Source organism: Lithobates pipiens, unplaced genomic scaffold, assembly GCF_037356315.1.
Source record: "Lithobates pipiens isolate NorthernLeopardFrog02 unplaced genomic scaffold, aLitPip1_a1.2 Scaffold_41, whole genome shotgun sequence".
NCBI classification, from domain to species: Eukaryota; Metazoa; Chordata; class Amphibia; order Anura; family Ranidae; genus Lithobates; species Lithobates pipiens.
Genome location: NW_027507861.1, coordinates 5,639,824 through 5,657,414, shown reverse-complemented (window position 1 = coordinate 5,657,414; position 17,591 = coordinate 5,639,824). Strand labels below are relative to the sequence as shown.

Below are 17,591 nucleotides of genomic sequence, written 5' to 3'. Positions count from 1 at the left end.
GAGTATATGGGAGAAGTTGCAATGTTATGGCACCAGCATCAGTGCCTTAGGCCAAATTTTTTCAGCCTCTGTTTAACAGGGGAGTGTAATTACAATTTTTGATGTATTGCTTTGCAGCAGGGCTCATTCCTGCACTTCAACTAGAGTATATGGGAGAGATTGCAGTGTCATCGCACCAGTGCCTAAGGCCCAATTTTTCAGCCCCTGTTTAACAGGGGTGTGTAATTAAAATTTTTGATGCAATGCTTTGCAGCAGGGCTCATTCCTGCACTTCAACTAGAGTATATGGGAGAGGTTGCAGTGTTGTGGCACCAGCAAGCAGTGGCTAAGGCTCTATTTTTAAGACCCTGTTTAACAGGGGTATGTAATACAATTTTTAATGAAATGCTTTGCAGCAGGGCTCATTCCTGCACTCCAATGAGAGTATATGGGAGAAGTTGCAATGTCGTTGCACCAGCACTAGTGCCTAAGGCCCAATTTTTCAGCCTCTGTTTAACAGCAATGTGTAATTACAATTTTTGATGCAATGCTTTGCAGGCAGGAATCATTCCTGCACTACAACTAGAGTATCTTGGAGAGGTTGCAGTGTCATGCCACCAGCAGCTGTGCCTAAGGCCCAATTTTTTGTGCCCCTATTTATGCCTTAGGCCCAATTTATTAGAACCTATTTAACAGGGGCATGTAATTACAATTTTTGATGCATTGCTTAGCAGCAGAGCTCATTCCTGCACTCCAACTAGAGTATATGGGGTAGGTTGCAGTGCCGTGGCACCAGCAAGCAGTGCCTAAGGCCATATTTCTCAGCCCCTGTTTAACAGAAGCATTTCATAAAATTTTTGATGCAATGCTTTGCAGCAGGGCTCAATCTGGCACTTCAACTAGAGTATATGGGAGAGGTGGCAGTGTTGTGGCACCAGCACCAGTGCCTAAGGCTCAATTTTTCAGCCCCTGTTTAACAGAGGCATGTAATTACAGTTTTCGATGCAATGCTTTGCAGCAGGGATCATTAATGCATTCCAACTAGAGTATATTGGAGAGGTTACAGTGTCGTGGCACCAGTAAGTAGTGCCTAAGGCCCAATTTTTCAGCCCCTGTTTAACAGGGGTATGTAATTAAATTTTTTGATGCAATGCTTTGCAGCAGGGATCATTACTACATTCACACTAAACTATCTTGGAGAGGTTGCAGTGTTGTGGCACCAGCACCAGTGCCTAAGGCCCAATTTTTCAGCCCCTGTTTAACAGGGGCATGTATTTACAATTTTTGATGCAATGCTTAGCAGCAGGGATCATTCCTGCACTCCAACAAGAGTATATGTGAGAGGTTGCAGTGTCATGGCACCAGCACCAGTGCCTAAGGCCCAAATTTTTAACAGGGGCATGTATTTACAATTTTGGATGCAATGCTTTGCAGCAGGGATCATTATTGCACTATTACTAGAGAATCTGGGAAAGGTTACAGCGTATAGTCACCAGCACCAGTGCCTAAGGCCCAATTTTTCAGCCCCTGTTTTACAGGGGCGTCTACATACAATTTTTGATGCAATGCTTTGCAGCAGGGATCATTACTGCACTCCAACTAGAGTATCTGGGAGAGGTTGCAGTGTTGTGGCACCAGCAAGCAGTGACTAAGGCCCTATTTTTCAGCCCCTGTTTAACAAAGGCATGTAATACAATTTTTGATGCAATGCTTTTCAGCAGTGCTCATTCCTGCACTCCAACTAGAGTATATGGGAGAAGTTGCAGTGTCGTGGCACCAGTGCCTAAGGCCCATTTTTTCAGCCACTGATTAACGAGGGCATATAATACAATTTTTGCTGCAATGTATTGCAGCCGGGCTCATTCCTGCACTCCAACTAGAGTATCTGAGAGAGGTTTCAGTGTTGTGGCACCAGCACCAGTGCCTAAGGCCCTATTTTTCAGCCCCTGTTTAACAGAGGCATGCAATACAATTTTTGATGCAATGCTTTGCAGCAGGGCTAATTCCTGCACTCCAACTAGAGTATCTGGGAGAGGTTACAGTGTCATGGCACCAGTAAGCCGTGCCTAAGGCCCAATTTTTCAGCCCCTGTTTAACAGGGGCATGTAATTACAATTTTTGATGCAATGCTTTGCAGCAGGGATCATTAATGCATTCCAACTAGAGTATATTGGAAAAGTTACAGTGTCCTGGCACCAGTAAGCAGTGCCTAAGGCCCAATTTTTCAGCCCCTGTTTAACAGGGGCGGGTAATTAAATTGTTTGATGCAATGCTTAGCAGCAGGGCTCATTCCTGCACTCCAACTAGAGTATAAGGGAGAGGTTGCATTGTTGAGGCACCAGTGCCTAAGGCCCACATTTATAACAGGGGCATGTATTTACAATTTTGGATGCAATGCTTTGCAACAGGGATCATTATTGCACTATTACTAGAGAATCTGGGAGAGGTTGCAGCGTCTAGGCACCAGCACCAGTGCCTAAGGCCCAATTTTTCAGCCCCTGTTTAACAGGGGCATGTAATACAATTTTTGATGCAATGCTTTGCAGCAGTGCTCATTCTTGCACTCCAACTAGAGTGTATGGGAGAGGTTGCAATGTCGTGGCACCAGCACCTAACGTCCAATTTTTCAGCCCCTGTTTAACAGGGGTATGTAATTATAATTTTTGATGCAATGCTTTGCAGCTGGGATCATTACTGCATTCCAAATAGAGTATCTTGGAGAGGTTGCAGTGTCGTGGCACCAGTGCCTAAGGCCCATTTTTTCATTCCCTGTTTAACAGGAGCATGTAATACAATTTTTGATGTAATGCTTTGCAGCAGGGCTCATTCCTGCACTCTAACTAGAGTATCTGGTAGAAGTTGCAGTTTCGTGGTCCACATTTTTAACAGGGGCATGTATTTACAATTTTGGATGTAATGCTTTTCAGCAGGGATCATTATTGCACTACTACTAGAGAATATGGGAGAGGTTGCAGCGTTTAGGCACCAGCACCAGTGCCTAAGGCCCAATATTTTAGCTCCTGTTTAACAAAGGCATATAATACAATTTTTAATGCAATGCTTTGCAGCAGGGATCATTCCTGCACTCCAACTAGAGTATATGGGAGAAGTTGTAGTATCGTGGAACCAGCAAGCAGTGTCCAAGGCCCTAATTTTTAAGCCCCTGTTTAACAGGTGTATGTAATACAATATTTAATGCATTGCTTTGCAGCAGGTCTCATTCCGGCACACCAACTAGAGTATATGGGAGGATTTGCAATGTCGTGGCACCAGCACCAGTGCCTAAGGCCGAATTTTAAGCCCCTGTTTAACAGGGGCATGTAATTACAATTTTTGATGCAATGCTTTGCAGCCGGGCTCATTCCTGCACTCCAACTAGAGTATATGGGAGAGGATGGAGTGTCGTGGCACCAGCACCAGTGCCTCATAGCCCAATTTTTCAACCCCTGCTAAACAGGGGTGTGTAATTACAATTTTTGATGCAATGCTTAGCATGAGGGCTCATTCCTGCACTCCAACTAGAGTATCTGGGAGAGGTTGCAGTATCGTGGCACCAGCAAGCAGTGTCCAAGGCCCTAATTTTTAAGCCCCTGTTTAACAGGGGCATGTAATACAATTTTTAATGCAATGCTTTGCAGCAGGTCTCATTCCGGCACACCAACTAGAGTATATGGGAGAAGTTGCAATGTCCTGGCACCAACACCAGTACCTAAGGCCCAATGTTTAAGCCTCTGTTTAACAGGGGCGTGTAAATACAATATTTGATGCAATGCTTTGTAGCAGGGATCTTTACTGCAATCCAACTAGTGTATCTGGGAGAGGTTGCAGTGTTGTGGCACCAGCAAGCAGTGCCTAAGACCCTATTTTTCAGCCCCTGTTTAACATAAGCATGTATTACAATTTTTGATGCAATGCTTTGCAGCAGGGATCATTCCTGCATTCCAGCTAGAGTATATGGGAGAAGTTGCAGTGTCGTGGCACCAGCACCAGTGCCTAAGGCCCATTTTTTCAGGCACTGTTTAACGGGGGCATGTAATACAATTTTTCATGTAATTCTTTGGAGCAGAGCTCATTCCTGCACTCCAACTACAATATATGGGAGAGATTGCAAATGTCATGGCACCATCACCAGTGCCTAAGGCCCAATTTTTCAGCCACTGTTTAACAGGAGTGTGTAATTACAATTTTTGATGCAATTCTTTGCAGCAGGGCTTGTTCCTGCACTCCAACTAGAGTATATGGGAGAGTTCTCAGTGTCATGGCACCAGCACCAGTGCCTAAGGCCCAACTTTTAAGCCACTGTTTAACCAATTTCAGACCGGACCATTTTGCTGGTCAAAGACCAGACCACTTTTTGCGATTCGGCACTGCGTCGCTTTAACTGACCATTGCGTGGTCGTGCGACGTGGCTCCCAAACAAAATTGATGTCCTTTTTTTCCCACAAATAGAGCTTTCTTTTGGTGGCATTTGATCACCCCTGCGGTTTTTATTTTTTGCGTTATAAACAAAAATAGAGTGACAATTTTGAAAAAAACGCATTATTATTTACTTTTTGTTATAATAAATGTCCCCCAAAAATATATAAAAAAAATTTTTTCCCCTCAGTTTAGGCCGATACATATTCTTCTACATATTTTTGGTAAAAAAAATCGCAATAAGCGATTATTGATTGGTTTGCGCAAAAGTTATAGCGTTTACAAAATAGGGATAGTTTTATAGCATTTTTATTAATAATTTTTTATTATACTTTTTTACTAGTAATGGCGGCAATCAGCAATTTTTATTGTGTTTGCGACATTGTGGGGGGCCCATCGGACATTTTTGACACATTTTTGGGACCATTGTCATTTATACAGTAATCACTGCTATATAAATGCAGTGATTCCTGTGTAAATGACACTGGCAGTGAAGGGGTTAACCAGTGGGTGGCAGTGTAGGGGTTACGTGTTCCTAGGGGCATGTTACTAACTGTGGGGGGGTTGGGCTTTCATTTAGTGAACACTGATCTCTGCTCCAATCACATGGAGCAGAGATCAGCGTCACTAGTTGCTAGGCAGAATGGAGAAATGTTGTTTACAACAGCATTTCTTAATTCGGCCGCTCTGTGAGACGATCGTGGGGATGCCCGCGGCAATCGAGTCCGCGGGTCCCGCGACCGGACTCACGGAGGTCCCGACTAGTGCGGGAGCGTGCCGCCGCCAGCGCACTCCCGATGGCAGGGCGGCATCTTTAAAGGGACGTACATGTACGCCAATTTGCCTGCCCGTGCCATTCTGTCAACGTACATTGTCGTGCGCTGGTCGGCAAGTGTGTAATAAAAATTTTTGATGCAATGCTTTGCAGCCGGGCTCATTCCTGCACTCCAACTAGAGTATATTGGAGAGAATGGAGTGTCGTGGCACCAGCACCAGTGCCTCATAGCCCAATTTTTCAGCCCCTGCTAAACAGGGGCATGTAATTACAATTTTTGATGCAATGCTTAGCAGCAGGGCTCATTCCTGCACTCCAACTAGAGTATATGGGAGAGGTTGCAGTGTCGTGGCACCAGCACCAGTGCCTAAGGTGCAATTTTTCAGCCCCTGTTTAACAGGGGCGTGTAATTACAATTTTTGATGCAATGCTTTGCAGCAGGGATCATTACTGCACTCCAACTAGAGTATCTGGGAGAAGTTGCAGTGTCGTGGCACCAGTGCCTTATGCCCAATTTTTTAGCCACTGTTTAACAGGGGCATGTTATACAATTTTATATGCAATGCTTTGCAGCAGGGCTCATTCCTGCACTCCAACTAGAGTATATGGGAGAGGTTGCAGTGTCATGGCACCAGCAAGCAGTGCCTAAGGCTCAATTTTTCAGCCACTGTTTAACAGGGGTGTGTAATTACAATTTTTGATGCAATGCTTTGCAGCAGGGCTCATTCCTGCACTCCAACTAGAGTATATGGGAGAAGCTGCAGTGTCGTGGTACCAGTTTTTTAGCCACTGTTTAACAGGGGTGTAATTAAAATTTTTGATGCAATGTTTAGCAGCCCGGCTCATTCCTGCACTCCAACTAGAGTATCTGGAAGAGGTTGCAGTATTGTGGCACCAGCAAGCAGTGTCTAAGGCCTTATTTTTAAACCCCTGTTTAAAAGGGACATGTAATACAACTTTTAATGCAAGGTTTTGCAGCAGGGCTCATTCCTGCACTCCAACTAGAGTATATGGGAGAAGTTGCAATGTAGTGGCACCAGCACCAGTGCCTAAGGCCCAATTTTTCAGCCACTGTTTAACAGAGGCATGTAATACAATTTTCCATGCATTGCTTTGCAGCAGGACTCATTCCTGCACTCCAACTAGAGTATATGGGAGAGGTTGCAGTGTCATGGCACCAGCACCAGTGCCTAAGGCCCAATTTTTCAGCCACTGTTTAACAGAGGCATGTAATACAATTTTTCATGCAATGCTTTGCAGCAGGGCTCATTCCTGCACTCCAACTAGAGTATATGGGAGAAGTTGCAGTGTCATGGCACCAGCACCAGTGCCTAAGATCCAATTTTTCAGTCATTGTTATCAGGAGTGTGTAATTAAAATTTTTGATGCAATGCTTTGCGGCAGGGCTCATTCCTGCACTCCAACTATAGTATATGGGAGATGTTGCAGTGTCATGTCACCAGCAAGCAGTGCCTAAGGCCCAATTTTTCAGCCCCTGTTTAACAGGGGCATGTAATTACAATTCTTGATATAATATTTCACTGCAAGGCCCTTTACTGTGCCCACCAAGAGTAACTGTGAGGACTTATAGTGTTGTGGCACCAGAACCACCACAACCACCAATGGCCCAATTTTTCTACCACTGTTCAACAATGGCATGTAATTACAATTCTTACTATAATCGTTCACAGCAGGGCGCTCCAGTGCCCACCAAGAGTCACTTTGAGGGCTTACAATGTTTTGGCAACACCAACACCTTAGGCCCCCCATTTCTGAAGAGCATATAGGGCAGGCTCCTACTTTCAAACATCCAACTTACAAACGACTCCTTCTTGAAATTGGAAGGAGACAACAGGAAGTGAGATGAAAAAAGATGGATGGCAAAAAAATAAAACATACAGGGGTTATAACCCTTTCCTATGTTTTCCAAAAATTTTAAAAGTAGATTTTTAGACTGGAGCTACACTTTAAAAATGTACCAGTTCAAAATTACACACAGATTCTACTTAACACAACAAACCTACACATTCCCTGTCTTCTTAGCACCGTCTGTATACGGCTGTTCTGAGTATATAGGGCCTGGGGGCCCCAAGCCTTTCCTTTTTCTAATATGGGTACGGGCTTCCCCTTAATATCTGTACAAGACCCAAAGGGGCTGGTAATGGGCAGGGGGGGCTACCCATGCCATTTTTCTCAATGATTTTAATCCATTTTGCCGAAACCAGATAAGCAATTTTAAATTACTTTTTTCCGTTAAATGTCATTTTGAGCAGGGACTGTTCTAAACACAGGAGACATGTGCCACTTCACAGGCATATTATAGACACCCCCCAGGCACTATATTTAAAGGAATATTTCACTTTTGTTCACTTTAAGCATCATTAAAATCAGTGCTCCCGGAAAAACGGCCATTTAAAAAAATGCCGGTGCAGGAACCGGGTCCCCAAACCCTTTTTAGGACAATATCTTGCATATTAGCCATTAAAATTTGCACTTTTTATTTCAAACGTTCGAGTCCCATAGACTTCAATGGGGTTCTAAAGTTTGCACAAATTTTTGGTCCATTCGAAAGTTCTGTTGCAAACCGAACCGGGGGGTGTTCGGCTCATCCCTACCCATGATGTATAGAGTGCCCCAATAAACTGAGTAGCCTATGGATTTTAGAGCGACCCAAGGAGGTTGGAGCACCATGTAGGGTTGCCACCTATCTCTTGGATTCAGCCAAACAGTCCAAGCTTTGACATTTGTGTCTGGGTTTCAGTCCACGTGAAACCCGGATACATTATTCAGAATGAACTGTGGCTCCCCAAGTGACTAAGATAGTCACACACAAATCTGTTGTCATCTGTTAACTCAATTTGGCCACACCCACTGTTTGCCTTGGCATGTTTAGCGCACCACATTTATTCTCTCCCTGGGACACCCAAAGGTGTTTAAAGTCTTTTGCAATCCTATAGTGTATACTATAAATAAAATTGCAGTGCGTCGCTAAAGTCTTTGGGTTTGGCATAAAGAGAAGGTAGCAACCCTAGTGTGCACTCAGGAACAGCGATGTTCATACTCTGCTCCCCTTGTAGCAAGAGGAAGTTCTCTCTCTAAGCCCTGAAGAAAAACTGCTCCTTTCTCCTCCTGTTAGGAGTGTATATCTGTGAGCTGAAGTCCATTACTCCTTCTATTCTTATGCAAGGCCACCTTCCCAGACTACATTTCCCAGAATTCAGTGCAGCCTGCATAAAAGTCTCTCAAATCCTTCATACCCAATGGCTTCCTCTGCTGAATGGATGCTGAATGGCACTGAACTGTGACAGCGCTGAAAACTGAAAAATGCCCTGGGCAGGAAGGGGGTGTAAGTGCCTAGGATTGAGGTGGATAAAGTGGTTATAAATCCACAACAAAAATCTGCAAGGCAAAGCCATAATTAGCTGGTATGCATTGCACACCAACTCATTATGAAGACCCTAACCCTAGACCTTAGATCGAAATCCTCGCAGCGGTCCTGGCAAACTGGTCTGCCCAGCGACATGTCTCCCGGAGTTGTTTACGGGTATCACGGGCTCCAACGTTGTGATTGGTCAGAGCCATGATGACGTCACTCCCACTCATGGTAACGGTGCGCCAGCTGAAGCAACGCATGAATGAGCCGTTTCTTCAGTGCGCATGTGCCAATGACGTTGTGAAGATACAGGGGACATCTCCTGAATTGTGCAGGTTTAGGATATATCTGGGGTAGCTTCAGGTAAGACTTATTATAGACATTAGACATGTGCAGAGTAAAATATTTCTTTCAGAATTTCGTTTTCGTCTGAAAAATGTATTTATTAAGTTTCTCATGAAATTTGTTTTTATTTATTTCGTTTTTCGTTCAAAAATTGCATTCGTCCGAAAATCCACATGAATTACGGTTGAATCTGTCTTTGAAGGCTTATGGTGTCTGTCGAATGTATAAAGAAGATTTGACGGAGCTAGTATATAGCATACTTCGTGTGAAATTTAGAACCCTATTAAAGTCTATGGGACTCCAACGTTCAAAATCTAAAGTACTAATGTGTTTGGGTACCCGGGTCCTGCCCCAGGGGACATGTATCAATGCAAAAAAAAGTTTTAAAAACTGAAGTTTTTTCTGGATTTTAATAATGATTAAAGTGAAACAATAAAAGTGTAATATTCCTTTAAATTTCGTACGGGGGGGGTGTCCATAGTATGCCTGTGAAGGGGCGCATGTTTCTGGTGCTTTGAACTGTCCCTGCACAAAGTGTAATTTATGCAGGAAAAAAAGTCCTTTAAAATCACTCGCAGCTATTATGAATTGTCGGCTCTGTAATACAGAGAACACTCATTGAAAGTCATTGATAAAAATAAAAAAATAAATACATAAATAAATAAATAAAAAAGCGTGGGGGTCCCCCAAATTCAATTACCAGGCCCTTCAGGTCTGGTATGGGTATTAAGGGGAACCCTGCATCAAATTAAAAAAAAAATTGACGTGGGGGTCCCCCTAAAAATCCATACCAGATTCTTTATCTGAGCACGCAACCTGGCAGGCCACAGGAAAAGAGGGGGGGCGAGAGAGCGCCCCTCCTCCTGAACCATACCAGGCCACATGCCCTCAACATTGGGAGGATGCTTTGGGGGTCTGTGACCCCTCAAAGCACCTTGTCCCCATGTTGATGTGGAGAAGGGCCTCATCCCCACAACCGTGGCCGGTGGTTGTGGGGGTCTGCGGGGGGGGCTTATCAGAATCTGGAAGCCCCCTTTAACAAGGGGACCCCCAGATCCCGCCCCCCCTGTTTGAAATGGTAAGAGGGTACAAAAGTACCCCTACCATTTCACAAAGAAAGTGTAAAAATGGTTAAATAAGACAAACACACTTTTGAAAAATTCCTTTATTAAAAATAAAAAAAATAAAAAAAAGATTCCAGTGGTGGTAAACCACTCTTGCTATCCAGGGACAGATCTCCGGGGTCCAGCTATGGCTGATCTGATCCAGCGCAGCGAATCCATCCATCTTCTGTCTCCATGGAGGAGACACTGCAGGGATTCCGGCGGCCTGACGATTGTTATATGCGGAGGGCGGGGCCACCCGTCACCTGACCCCGCCCCCTCTGATGCAAGGGGAAACCTGGGTTTCCCCGTGACGTATGGGTGACCCCGCCCCCTCTGATGTAACGGAAACCTGCCTGTGTTACATCAGAGGGTTGCGGGGTCACCCATACATCACAGAGAAACCCGGGTTTCCCCTTGCATCAGAGGGGGCGGGGTCAGGTGACGGATGGCCCGCCCTCCGCATATAACAAACGTCAGCCCGCCGGAATCCCCGCAGTGTCTCCTCCGTGGAGACAGAAGATGGATGGATTCGCTGCGCTGGATCAGATCAGCCATCGCTGGACCCCGGAGAGATGATCATCCGTCGCTGGATAGCAAGAGTGGATTGCCACGGCTGAAATCTTTTTTTATTTTTTTTTTATTTTTTACCATTGTTCATATTTATTCTTTATGCTCAAATATTTTTTTCTTGTTTTTCATAATCTGTTATAAATTGTCATTTGTTGGTCTAAAGTTTGATCAATAGACACTGAATATAAACATACTTTGCCTGAAAAAATTCTTATGAATATATTGGCAATTTATTTATTTATTTTTTAATTTATTTTCAAGTTTTTAACGCTAGGTGCAACATCCTGAGGAAGCTCAAGAGAGCGAATCATGTTGAAAATTGCAGCATCTTTATGTATAGATTGGTAACATGTATGGTCATTTGTGATCCTGTACCAGCTCTGTACATCAGTATTTGATATCTGTATTCATATCCTTTCTATCAATGTTTTTAACATTTGTTTGTATTTCAAAATAAAACTTTGTATATTTCACTTTGGGCACGTGACTGTTCTCTGCCTCTACTAGAGTACCGTTTAAAAGTCCCGGGGGGTTGGTTACCCTCCAGCCCCACTAGTTTCCCTTCCCTTTTCTTTAAAACATCCACTGGGAGGATCAACAGGTAATAAAAATGTTACAAGAGGAGACTCAGAAAAACAAAATCTTCTATGCTAATGACAGATTGCACCATTTATGTAATTATTGATCTGCCCATAGTTACACTTTTTTTTCCAATCAAAATTTTTTTATTTCATTTTCCAATTTACAACAAAAGAAGAAATCACAACACACAAAGCATTCCCACAAAACAACCCAACCAAACAAAACAAAAACTTGTTATACTTTAGTGCCAACGTCATAACATTTCCAGGGATAAGAAGTGTTCTTTGAAAACTTTACACCAAAAAGAGATCTGTCCATTCAGAGTCATGAACCATTTCACTGCCAGGTCCTCACATCATACAGACCTGACAGCAGGGGGTTAACACACAATCCTGTTGCTGCAGCCACTCTTTTTATTAAATAAAAGGTGATTATATTGGAGTACAGCTGTCCAGATCCCTTCCTTTACATTCCCAGGACCAACATGGCGAGTGCGGGGGCGGGGGGAGAACGACGGACACACGTCCACTCTCCTCCCCTTCTTGCTTTGACCCAGAAAGCAAGGTTTATGATGTCACTTCCAGGTCAGCCTCTCGGGGTGTGTTTTGCAGTGTGATCTGCATCACACAACATTCAGTGGAGGCCAGAGGAGACATTGGGGGTCTTTTAGTCCTTAGATATCTCTTTAAAGAGAACCTGTCACCTAAAAAATATCACATACAGGACTTTCTTTCCCCTATGTGATGAAAGAAAAAAAATTAAGTTACACTCAAGCACATAAACCCCCACCCCCCAAAAAAAATGGCCCCCACCTCCACATATATGCACATACAAATGTAAACAAATGCCTCAGGAGTTCCTACAAGTGAAAACGTTGATTGCGATACACGTTACATATAACCGCGCACGCCGGAGTCAGAGCAAGAATTCTAGAGCCAGACCTCCTCTGTAACACTAAACTAATTTCTATAGAGTTTTTTTTTAAGTGTTGCCTATAGAAAATATAGGTTACTGAAGTTTGTCGCCATTTCACGGCGCACATAATTTAAGGTTTGGCAAGCTGGGTATCTATTTACTTTGCGATACCTTGTTTTTTTATATTTTACCAAAAATGTGGGTAATTTATTGCATTTTGTTTCCCTAAAATTCACTTTAGTGTTTTTTTTACTGACATTTTGTGTTTCCGAGACCATTGAGGTAATATCGTGTGACATAAAAAATTTAAACTACCACTATTTTATTTTTTAGGATGTCTGCTTTCAGAAAATATATAATGTTTGGGATATTTACATCATCTTCAAGGCTAAAATTATTTTTTAAACATGTGTGCAAAAAACGCAAAAAGGGCTCTTGCAGTGAAAAGGTTAAAGTGAACCCCAGCTGGAGGAAGTTCAGTCCCCAGAAGTGGTAGGAATATGACCTCACACTCAGCCCCCGATCTCTTGTAGGTGTGCTGTGTGAATAGTCTATGGAGAGGAGTAATAGCTAAACAGAGAATAAAGATAAGAAGAACATCCATTCTACACCTGATGAGATCCCCGAGACTTTCATCAGAACCAGATGGAATACAATTAACCAGCTGAACTGAAGTGATACTGTTAAATACATCCCATAAACAGCAGCAACCCAGTGTGGGAAGGCCTGCGGCAGCTTAGGGGATTGCTTTCTCACCAAACAGAAACTTCTTCCTCACTGGTGTCCCAGTCACAGACCTGCCTGCAAAAATGTCACCCGTGAGAGGAGATACAATATGGAAAGGAGGCATTTATCATGGGAGGGGAGGTTTGGAGAAGGTGTGCTTAGCTGGAGCCGTGACCCCTGACTTATGGTGTATCAACAGTCAGAAGAACCTGGAATGGACTCTCTTAATGAGACTTCAGAGGCTTTGCAAGATGCCACTTGACCCCATCCTAGTCCCTGGTACTGCGACAGTGTCAATCATGTATTAGCTCAGGATCTGGCAATGAAGAAAACACTTGGTAACATTGTCCAGTTAGTGAATGATGAAAATGCATTACATGTTCTGTTAAAGCTCCATAAAAAAGATAAATATATGAATTATGAGGAAAAAAAGTCAGTGCATCCGATCATTTCATTCCAGTTTGCAGATTTTGTTTTTATAAAGTAGCATTTTATCTTTTCACTTCATCCCTACATTATGGGATAACATTGGGGCTATGAAGCTAATGGAACACCCGCAACTCCTTTAATATCCCCCATCTTCCAGATTTTCCTCTCTACAAGCTTCTCTGCTGAAGCTTGTGAATCCTCTGGTTGCAGATTATCCCAGTATTAACTGTAAACATTTGTCACATTCAGAGCATTAAAATGGCTTCTCTCCAGTGTGAACTTTCTGGTGTGTGTTAAGATTTGATTTCTGTGTAAAAGCTTTGCCACATTCAGAACACTGATATGGCTTCTCTCCAGTGTGACCTCTCTGGTGTTTGATAAGATTTGATTTCAGTATAAAAGCTTTGCCACATTCAGAACACTGATATGGCCTCTCTCCAGTGTGAACTCTCTGGTGTCTGATAACATCTGACTTCTGTGTAAAAGCTTTGCCACATTCAGAACACTGATATGGCTTCTCTCCAGTGTGAACTCTCTGGTGTGTGATAAGGTCTTTCGTAGTTGTAAACGCTTTGCCACATTCAGAACACTGATATGGCTTCTCTCCAGTGTGAATCCTCTGGTGTCTGATAACATCTGACTTCCGTGAAAAAGCTTTACCACATTCAGAACACTGATATGGCTTCTCTCCAGTGTGAACTCTCTGGTGTGCGATAAGATTTGATTTTAGTGTAAAAGCTTTGCCACATTCAGAACACTGATATGGCTTCTCTCCAGCGTGAACTCTCTGGTGTGTGAAAAAGTATTTCTTGGTTGTAAAAGCTTTCCCACATTCAAAACATTGATAGGGCTTCTCTCCAGTGTGAACTCTCTGGTGTGCGATAAGATTTGATTTTAGTGTAAAAGCTTTGCCACATTCAGAACACTGATATGGCTTTTCTCCAGTGTGAACTCTCTGGTGTGTAATAAGTTTTGAGTTTGATGTAAAAGTTTTATCACATTCAGAACACTGAAATGGTTTCTCTTTACTGTGAATCTTCTGGTGTGTGATACGTTTTGCCTCCATTGTAAAACCTTTGTTGTGTTCCAAACAAGAAATATCTTCTGAAATGACTCCTCTTATGTATACATGAGATGGACTTTACTATAAAGCCATTGTCACTTCCAGAACACTGAAATGACTTCTCTCCTGTTGTCCTCTGAGGCTGGATCAATGTTGAAGAAGTTCCAAAATATGTATGACTTTTAGAACATATGTCTTGAATCCTTTGTGGATCCTCCAGTGAACTGCAATAAAAACTTTCAGTCACTTATAAGTCACTTTTCAGTCACTTATATCACCCAAATAGATCATTTCCCACGTGACTTTGTTTTATTGATGAAGACCAGCATGACCAAAAACTTGGTTCCTCAGTCCACCTGTACAGAAAAAAAAAAAGAATTCTGTAAAAAAAAAGGGTTTTAATAAAATTACTTTATTTTTTAACATTTTATATTAACTGCTTCCCACTCAGCCTATTGTAATATGACGGGCAAAAGGAGCCATATTTTTCTGGGAGATTTTTCTACATAGACATTCCAACATGTAAATCACTTTGCTTGTAGAGCAATTAATAAATCTTTTCATTTTAAATGTTTTGGATCGATCTGAATCAGTGAATATCTGAGGAACATGTGAGGTACATTGAATGAAAGTACAAATGAGTGAATTAGTAGATAGAGAATATTGAAAAAGTGCAGACATGTGACCCCTGATAGTGCTAAGGGTTAAATATATTTCTACCCAGAACAAGCAAAAATGAAAAAAAAAATACGGTCAACTGAAAAGTGTTATGGGAAAACTCCCAACGTTTCAAACCAACAAAATGAAACCTTCTGCATGTGGTGATCAATCTTGAAGGAAATAGATTGAGGATCTTTATAGAAGAGCTCCAGTTTCCCAACAAAATTAACCGCATACCGACCAGTTGCCGCAGTTCTACTGCAGCAGCAAGGCTTGGCTGCGCGAATCGCCATTATGGTACATTGGCACCATAAATGGGCACTAGGGGGTGCTCGCGTGCCACCGGAGGTGCGCATACGCTTCCGCTCGTTCCCCGAGCTGATGCCAGTGCGGTCTCAATCACCTCCGGGCTCCCACGTTCGCTCGGGGCACACGGAGAACCCGGAACTGTGTGTGTATAAATACACAGTTACCGGTTCTCTGAGTAGTGAACTGAGAGATCGTCTGTTCATACAGAGTATAAACAGTGATCTGTTAGTTTCCCTACACAGTCCCACTCCCCTTCAGTTAGAACATGTACTAGGAACACATTAACCCCTTCACTGCCCCCCTAGTGTTAACCCCTTCACCACCAGTGACATTTTTACAGTAATCAATGCCATTTTAATCGCACTGATTGCTGTATTATTGCCAATGGTTCCAAAAATGTGTCAAAATTGTCCGATGTGTCCGCCATAATGTTGCAGCCACTATAAAAATCACTGATCGCCGCCACTACTAATAAAAAAATAAAAAAATAAAAATGCCATAAAACTATCCGCTATTTTGTAGATGCTCTAACTTTTGCGCAAACCAATAAATGACCGTTTATTTCGAATTTTTTAACCAAAAATATGTAAAACAATACATATCGGCCTAAACTGATGAAAAAAAGTTTTTTTTTTAAATATTTTCTGGGGATATTTATTATAGCAAAATGTAAAATATAATGCTTTTTTTTTAAAAATTGGTGCTGTTTTTTGTTTATAGTACAAAAAATAAAAACCGCAGAGGTGATCAAATACCACCAAAAGAAAGTGGGACAAAAAGGACGTCAATTTTGTTCTGGAGCCACGTTGCAGGACCTCACAATTGTCAGTTTAATCGACGCAGTGCCAAATCGCAAAAAGTGGTCTGGTCTTTGGCTAGCAAAATGGTCGGGGGCTTAAAGTGGTTGTATAGTCTAAATTTGAACCTTTACCTACAGGTAAGCCTATAACAAGGTTTAACTGTATGTAAAAAAAAATCTCCTAAACCTGTATGGTTTAGGAAATATTCCCTTCATAATGAGCCGCTGACTGCAGTGGCGCATGCGCACAGGGGATTCCCGTCTGGAAGCCTGGCAGACGCCATAACCTGCCGGGAGGAAATCTCCCCCACACGTGCATGGGAGTGACTACATCATGGCTCCAGACACTCACATCCCCGATACCCGGAAGACATGGCAAGGGAACATGTCAGCTCCCTCAGCGTGCATCGGGTGAGATGTCGGGGTGAGGTGTGTAAAAATTGTTTTAGCGGGTATACAACCGCTTTAAGTGGTTAAGAGTCAGCAGCTATAGCTGGTAATATAAGGAGACTTACCTTTCCAGGGATCCAGTGATGTCCTCACCTGAACCAATTTGTCAATGGTCTTTGGGTGAAGGCACCGGCATCTCAAGTAAGGTAACAGGAAGTGATGCCTTTCGACCTTCACAGTCAGTTTTCTACTGCGCATGCGGGAGCCGCTCTGTGCCTTGTGAATGGTTCTGCAGTCTTCTGGGACCTGTGATGTGTACGAGAAGACTGCGGGGTGGGGAGGGGGATGAACTTCCAGCTCAGACTGCGGTGATCTGATCTGGAAGTGAGCGGGTACCTGCCAAAATCAGGTACCCACCCCCCTCAAAAAAAGTGCCAAATGTGTCAGTGGAGGGGGGAGGATGCTAGACATGTGCAAAAGGAAAAAAACTAATTTCATTTTTTTAGTTTTAATTCGTTAATTAATTAATTTCATTTAGTTATATTCGTTAAATTCATTAAATTCGTTTTAGGATTTTGTTTTGTTTTCTACCGAATTAGAAAAATCGGTCGCATTTGAAAATATTTCAACCAAATTCGAAAATATTTCTACCGGATTCAAAATTATTTCAACCGGATTCGAAAATATTTTGCCACCCATATTTAGGGCCATGTATCTCAAGGTCATTTAGTGCTAGAAACCCCAAATTTGGAGATGTTGTAGTGCTAGTTCTACTGTGTTCGCATACCAAATTTTGTTTCTAGCTATAAGTGGCCCCGAGATATGCGGCCCCAAAGTTGGGTTGCAAAATGTCAGTCTCTGCTGCAGAAAAGTATTTGGCATATTGCCCATATCTGGGGTCACTTGGTGGCAGGTGACGTGGCAAGTGGACAATCCACAACTTGTGGCAGGTGACGTGGCAAGTGGACAATGACATACAGCATATGTACTTGTCTTGCGATCGACATCCGTGACTTCTTCAATCAGGCATGTTAACAACTTCATTGATGTGATAAATATAATGTAATAAGATGTGTGTTTTTTTGCACTGTACACTGCAAGTATGAGAAGTTGATGTGACAGATGTATATAAGTAACTAACCATCTTCCAAAAT

The 17,591-nt window shown here is 42.7% G+C and overlaps 1 protein-coding gene across 2 annotated transcripts in view; it reads right to left on the bottom strand.

Annotated features, from left to right (window-relative positions):
* Positions 1-14,419, bottom strand: part of LOC143956807 (uncharacterized) — a 38,583-nt gene extending 24,164 nt beyond the window's left edge. Inside the window, exon 1 of one of the 2 annotated variants that reach the window (XM_077466980.1) lies at positions 13,497-14,419. In XM_077466980.1, coding sequence (XP_077323106.1) covers positions 13,497-14,282 — 786 coding nt within the window. In that variant the 5' untranslated portion in view covers positions 14,283-14,419. The remainder of the gene's footprint in view (positions 1-13,496) is intronic. The other variant, XM_077466981.1, reaches the window with a different exon arrangement.
* Between the last annotated feature and the right edge of the window lie 3,172 nt (positions 14,420-17,591).